This window comes from Saccopteryx leptura, chromosome 1 (genome assembly GCF_036850995.1).
Source record: "Saccopteryx leptura isolate mSacLep1 chromosome 1, mSacLep1_pri_phased_curated, whole genome shotgun sequence".
Classification (NCBI taxonomy): domain Eukaryota; kingdom Metazoa; phylum Chordata; class Mammalia; order Chiroptera; family Emballonuridae; genus Saccopteryx; species Saccopteryx leptura.
The window spans coordinates 54,403,789-54,411,587 of NC_089503.1; the positions used below are offsets into that span (position 1 = coordinate 54,403,789).

The 7,799-nt window shown below is 36.5% G+C and overlaps 1 protein-coding gene across 1 annotated transcript; it reads right to left on the reverse strand.

Moving 5' to 3' along the window:
• Positions 1 to 1,385: 1,385 nt before the first annotated feature.
• LOC136394113 (olfactory receptor 52E8-like) lies at positions 1,386 to 2,294 on the reverse strand. The gene has a single exon (XM_066366745.1). The coding sequence runs from the start codon at positions 2,292 to 2,294 to the stop codon at positions 1,386 to 1,388; it is 909 nt and encodes a 302-aa protein (XP_066222842.1).
• Positions 2,295 to 7,799: the final 5,505 nt, after the last annotated feature.

A 7,799-nucleotide genomic window follows, 5' to 3' on the forward strand; every position in this document is an offset into this window, starting at 1 on the left:
AAATTATTACAGCCATCTCTGTTTGTGTCCGGTGATAACTAATGCATTATTATTAAAATTTGTAGCTCTCTTTTTTAAAAAAATAAACAACATATTAAGTAAACTTGTTCAAAATCAAAGACAAATATAATTCAAAGCTTCATGCTAAATAAGATACATTAGTTTTAGAAAATTTCATAACTAAAACATAAAGCATGGCAAGAAATATTAAAAATACTCCATAAAGAAAGTAATATCATCTTCAACTTGGTTCCCTAGAAACAGATCTGAGGTGGAGAAATTAGATTTATTGAGAAGTATTCTAAAAATATAAATCTTTAAGGATATTTTTATTTCACTGAAAATGGAGTTGATCTTTGTTCCATAGAGTAGTTTTAATATGCACATGTATACTGATGAATTATAAAAAACCTATTGACTCATCATTTATGTATTTTAAAAATGTGTACATAATATTTTACCTATTTTTAATTGGGTAATTTGACTCATTTTATAATTAAATTGTGAATCTTTATATATTTTTAATAAAAATTATTTATCATACACATAATATATAAATTTTTTCTCCCAGACTGTGGTTTGTTTTTTCATTTTATTATTAGTATCATTATAAATTTTTTTTAATTTTAATGAAAGTCAATTAATCATTTAAAAATATTTCTTGCTATTGTATTATGAACAAAATCTTGCAATCAATTTTATAATTAATTTTTAATATAATTTTGGCTCTTGTCTTTAGTTATCTGATCAATTATAGATTAACTTTATCTATGATGTAAATTTAGGGTGTAAATTCATTTTTTTGCATGGGGAAAATAAATTGTCCCAATCACCTGACCAGGCAGTGGTGCAGTGGATAGAATATTGGCCTGGGGCTCCAAAGACCCAGGTTTAAAACCCTGAGGTTGTCGTCCTTCAGCATAGGATCATTGACATGACCTTTGATTGCTGACTTGATTTCAAAGATGGCTGTCTTAAAGCCCAAGGTTGCTGGTTTAAGCAAGGGGTCACTGGCTCAGCTGGAGCCCCCCAGTCAAGACACAGATGAGAATACAATCAATAAACAACTAAGGTGCTGCAACAAAAATTGATGTTTCTAACCTCTCTCTCTTCTTGTCTGTCAGTCCCTATGTGTCCCCAAATACCTCTATCACAGTAAAAAAAATAAAAAATTGTCTCAAGCCAACATTATCATTAATATAATGTTAAATTTAAATCCTGCAACTCAAAGAGAATTAATGGTATTTGTTTCAGTATTCTACTTTGAATTTCTTTTCTACTCAGTTAGACATAAGACAATCTATATTTTACAGTGCAGAAATTCTATTTAACCTTCCAAGATCTCTGACTGGTTAGCTATCTGTCTTGAGAAAAATCTTCAGAACTCACTCCCTAATCTTCTTGGTCATGACACCATAGATTACAGGGTTGAGGGCTGGTGGAACAACCACATATAAGTTGGCCAACAAAATGTGAACATATTGGGGAATATTGTGGCCAAATCGGTGTGTCAAGAGTGAGAAAAAAGCAGGTATGAAAAAAGTTAAAATAACAACAGTGTGAGACCCACAGGTGTTGAGAACTTTGAGTTGAGTCTCCCAGGAAGGAAGGCAAAAAACGGCATAGAGGATCCTGGCATAGGAGAGAATAATTAAGAGCATATCCAGTAATAAGAGACCAGTGTTGGCAAGGCCAAACATTATATTCACTTTGATGCTGGCACAGGCTAGATGGGCAATGCCCATGTGCTCATAGTAGGTATGAGGGATGATATTATGCTCACAGAAGGGCAACCTCAGGAGGAGAAACACTAGTGGGGTCACCATGTACAGGCTCCGCAGAATGGCAATGCCTGAAACAATGCCGATGACTTTGCTGGTGAGGATCACGGTGTACCGAAGGGGTTTAGAAATGGCAATGTAGCAGTCAAAGGCCATAGCCACCAACACAACGCTCTCCATGGCTATGAAGAAGTGAGTGAAGAACATCTGAGAAAGGCAGCTTTCAAAAAATATATTTCTGAGGCTGAACCAGAAGATGCCGAGCGTTTTGGGAATGGTGGCTGTGGACAAGCCCAGGTCAATGGAGTCCAACATGGTTAGGAAGTAGTACATGGGTTCATGGAGACTATGTTCAGTCTGGATCACAAACAGGACAGCAGCATTCCCATAGAGTAAAACTAGATACACAAAGAAAAAGGGGAATGCAATCCAGATGTGTTTATCTTCCAGCCCAGGGATTCCAAGCAAAACGAATGAAGAAGGATGGAAGCGGGTGTCGTTAAGCATAGACATTTTTTCTGCTACAGGTAACTTTTGTACGTGAGACACTATTATTGACTTTCCATTAGAGACTCCTGCTCCTCTTATTCATTTGTCCCTATTCCTGACAAAACATGAAAGAACATTTTAATTATCTTTTGTTCTTACTGAGAAAGAGGTTAGATAATGATTTTTATCAACAACACCATTATATATATACTTCAAAATTTGTGGGACTAAATCTTAAATGATCTGATCACACAAACACAATAAAACACAATGATAAATTTGTGATGTGATAGGAATGACAGCTAAAAGTATGGTGGTATTCTTATCATAAAATAGAAATATATGAAATCAATATGTTTTATGACATAAGCTTACATAATGTTATGTGTCAATTATATCTCAATTGTTTCAAAAAAGGAAAAGAGATTAAATACACTCCTCACATTCTGCTAGACTCTCTTGACCATCCTGTGGCACAAGAAATAAAGCCAGATTACCCTGTTATTGCTTTCCCTAATAAAAACCACTCAATCTGCTCGTTTGTTTTGTAGATTCAAGTGTTAATAGATACGTTTTTGTTTTGTTTGTTTTTTTAGCAAGAGACAGAGAGAAAGATCAGGACAGAGAAATAAGGAGAGAGTTGAGAAGCATCAATTTTTTTTTGTGATGCCTTAATTGTTTATTGATTGCTTTCTCATATGTGCCTTGATGGTGGGTAGGGGGCTGCAGCTGAGCCAGTGACCTTGAACTCAAGGCAGTAATCTTGAGCTCAAGCCAGAAACCTTTGGGCTAAAGCCAGTGACCATGGGGTCATGTCTATGATCCCATGCTCAAGCCAGCGACCTCAGGGTTTCAAACTTGGGACCTTAGCATCCCAGGACGATGCTCTATTTACTACACCACAGCCTGGTCAAGCTGATAGATATATATTAATTAATTGTTATTTTATTGTTTATATTTTTATCTCTTTTTTTTCCCTTCTTCTTAAAGAAAAACCTTTAACATTTTATTTAATACTGGTTTGGTCATAGTGAACACCTCTAACTTTTTCTTGTCTGGATGTGCATTATTATATGTTTTTTAATTCTAAATTATAGCTTTCCTGGGTAGAATCATCTTGGTTGTTGGTCCTTGCTTTGCATCACTTTGAATATTTCTTGCCACTTCTTTTTGGCTTATAAAGTTTCTACTGAGACATCAGCTGACAGTCTATTGGGAGCTCCCTTCTAATAACAAAATAAACAAGCAGACAGAAACAGAATCATAAATACAGAGATGAGATTAAGAAGTACAAATTAAGGCCCTGGCTGGTTGGCTCAGTGGTAGAGTGTTGGCCTGGCGTGCAGGAGTCCTGGGTTTGATTCCCGGCCAGGACACACAGGAGAAACGCCCATCTGCTTCTCCACCCCTCCCCCTCTCCTTCCTCTCTGTCTCTCTCTTCCCCTCCCACAGCCAAGGCTCCATTGGAGCAAAGTTGGCCCGGGCACTGAGGATGGTTCCATGGCCTCTGCCTCAGGCATTAGAATGGCTCTGGTTGTAACAGAGCAACACCCCAGATGGGCAGAGCATCGCCCCTGGTGGGCATGCAGGGTGGATCCCTGTCGGTCACATGCGGGAGTCTGTCTGATTGCCTCCCCATTTCCAACTTCAGAAAAATACAACAAAAAAAGAAAGAAGTACAAATTAGTTGTTACAGAATAATCATGGGGATATAAGGTACAACATAGGGAAAATAGTCAATAATATTCTAATAAACATGTAAGGTATTAGATGGACATGAGACTTATCAGGATGATCAATTAGTAAGCTATATAATGTTTAATTACTGGGTTGTATACACGAAACAAATACATATTCTATGTCAACTATAATTTAAAAAGAAAAAATATTTTTAAAAACGTCTCCCAAAAAGAAGAGTAGGCTGAAGAATATTGTCTGCATAATGGAAATTCAAACTCCAATTTAAATCAGTGTAGTCAGAAATAAATGGAAAGAATAAATTTCACAGTCTGTGTATCTGAGACTATTTCACACATTCTGTTTAATGTGTGTGAAGATTTCTTTGGTATTAATAATCTTAAGTATTCTCCTATAAGAAAATCTAAAACCCTAAATTGCTGTGTGCATGTATGCATATGTGTGCATGTTTATGTATTTGTATGTTTGTCTGTAAATATCATATTAGATGGTCTAGTTCTTATGGAAGAATAGACTATTTTTGTTTATTCATATATCTGAAAAATGTGTTGCCCCATGAAAGTTTTCAATTTAGAAGTTGTGCAGTAAGCTTTGATTCAAATTGTGCAGAAAGCTTTTTTTTTATTATTTATTGATTTTTTTTTAGAGAGAGAGGAGTGAGAGAGAGAGAGAGAGAGAGAAGGGGAGGAGCAGGAAGCATCAACTCCCATATGTGCCTTGACCAGGCAAGCCCAAGGTTTCGAACCGGCGACCTCAGTGTTCCAGGTCGATGCTTTATCCCACTGCACCACCACAGGTCAGGCCTGTGCAGAAAGCTTTTAATACTTGAATATTGGCAGAGGTCAGAGTTTTTAGAGCCTTCTATCAGAGATATATGCATATGAAAGTAATTTATCTTTTAAAAAATATATAGAAAGAAATATATCCTATTTAAACTTGTGTCATGGCAAATGCTTTTCTGTGTTTCTGTATGTAAATTTGAACTGCTAAAGTTGGAGAGGAGACAGTTGAAGTTCTCAATTTTGTAATGTGAAAATAACAAAGATAAAATTCTGCCTTTTATTAGTGGGGGAATATAAAAGTTAAATGGTGAGGTGATTCCTCTTTGTATTAGCATTGATTTGGCAATTTGTATATAATTTTGAATTAACTGGCCACATTCCCTCAAGGAAATGAATGAGGAAAAAGGGAGATAAAATTTCTAAAGGTGAAATTTGAAAATTGTATTGCAAGTGTTATTTGGAAATATGCACAGAATGTAGGTAAAGAGATGGGTCAAGAAAAATTCCAAGAAGAAGTGAGGCTAATGTTTAGATTCACAGAATAATTCTTCAGCCAAAGACAGAAATATTTTATTCTAGATGGAGTGAAGAGCAAAAACAGAGAGAAAATAAAAGCACAGTGACCAGTCAAAACATAGAAAGGGGCCCTGGCCGGTTGGCTCAGCGGTAGAGCATCAGCCTAGCGTGCGGAGGACCCGGGTTCGATTCCCGGCCAGGGCACACAGGAGAAGCGCCCATTTGCTTCTCCACCCCTCCGCGGCGCTTTCCTCTCTGTCTCTCTCTTCCCCTCCCGCAGCCAAGGCTCCATTGGAGCAGAGATGGCCCGGGCACTGGGGATGGCTCTGTGGCCTCTGCCTCAGGCGCTGGAGTGGCTCTGGTCGCAACATGGCGACGCCCAGGATGGGCAGAGCATCGCCCCCTGGTGGGCAGAGCGTCGCCCCTGGTGGGCGTGCCGGGTGGATCCCGGTGGGGCGCATGCGGGAGTCTGTCTGACTGTCTCTCCCTGTTTCCAGCTTCAGAAAAATGAAAAAAAAAACAACAACAAAAAACATAGAAAGGGAATTTGTTATTCTCTTAATGACCTTATCTAGAAACTTAGTAGATCGGTGACCAGACTTTTAATTGTCTGATATCTTGGTCACTCTTGAAGCTTCATATAGCAGAAATTTTATAAATAAAATATGAATACATCTAAGAAAATCAACACATTGAATTTATTTCTGTGGTTTAAGAGCTTGAAAATTTGTACTTCCCTCCTCTCTGAGAGAATATCATTTCTAGTTAGCAAACATTTATAATACAACCAATCACTAATCATTCTCTAATGTATACTGATCTATTATTTAAACATATAATTTTAAATCTCCCAATCTCTTTTGGGTCCAGAAATAAGACTGGTCCCAGCCCCTCATTTGACCTCCTAACCTTTGAGTGCTATATAGGATTATAATCAGCTATTCAGCAGTCTTTTCCTCAATGTTGCATCTTTTTACTCTACCCAATTTCACCAACCCCCACCACATGCCATATCCATACATTCCCATTTCCTGCAACTTATGGTCATAAAGAGAGTACATAATGTACACTTTCTCATCTTTGCATAATCTGCAGTTTCTGGCCATCCTGTCATCTTTTTCTCAGATGCCTCATCATCCTATCTCTAGGTCTTATTTGCACATAAGTCTACCCCTCAGAGTCACACCCATGATTCACTTATTCATAAATTCATCATTCAAAGAATGTATTGAGCACCTTTGCTATATTTAATGCAGTTCTAAACAATAGAAAAAAACTACTCCTACCCTCCTGTTATTCACATCTGTCCATCTGCTTGCAAGGTCTGAAACAATACCTACATTGATACAGGATATATTGGTTCATCCCCTTCCACATCGGCTTTCATCATTTTGTTTGGTATATGGAATTATGCATGGTCGTAGGTATAAGTAAATGTAGGTAAAGGGCAGGTTCAGAAGCTCATGAGTGTGTATTCCCTCTTCATCTTGTTTTCCTTATTTTCACTTTTTCTCCATTGCTCTCTATTATCTTGATATAAACTTATACCTTTTTGTTATTTTTTACAATGTAACCATAATGTTATTTACCTTAGTCTCTAAATCTCTATGAAAATGCCCTTAGCATTTTCTTGGGGCATCCCATTTATTATGCTGAATTGAAAGTATTTATATATATTTTTTAAGACCCAAAATCCCCTGGGATGGGAACTAATAGTATCTTAAACATACAGTCCTTGAAAACTTTTATTTAACCTATATGGAAAGTCTCAGGAAGTTCTTTCTCACAGGGTGCATTTTTATTTGACCTAACTCAGAACTCACTCACTGTAAATAGCCTTTTCCCTAGGCTATTAGTGAAAAAAAAATCAATAGAAATTTGTTAACATTGCAACTTCTTGAAGCAGCGTTAAGAGTTGGAGCTAACAAGAGACTGACCAAAAAGACTTAAAAGGCAAAACTGGAAAATAAATTGACCACACAGAGATTTTCAAAGCTCTGAAATATTTCTAAACAAGAAAGTCATACACATGTATATGACTATGCATGGGACCAGTGAAGACCTTAAAAATTTTTATTCCCTCACCGCTGGCTGACCTTGAGGTAATTATATGAAAACATAGACTATAACTCATTCCAGTAAAAAACATACAGTGGATTCAAAAAGTCAATTCATATGTATTCACATACACATACACAGTAGGGTTTGTTGTCATGTTATGGAATATACATATTTTTCGATAAGAAAACTACAGAGAAGTATTTCTGTGAATCTAGATAAAAATTTCTCAAAAAAATACTAGCAAACCAAATCCAACAGTATATTCAAAAGGTTTATCATGACCAAGTGTAATTTCTCTCAGGAACACAAGATTTGTTCAAGATAAGAAAATCAATTGATGCATTATACAACATTAATAAAATGAGAGGAAAAATACATAATCTTCTCAATTAATGCAAAAAAAACCCCCAAACAACCAGTTGACAAAATTTAGCACTATTTTATGATAAAAGCAATCAACAAACTAGGAATA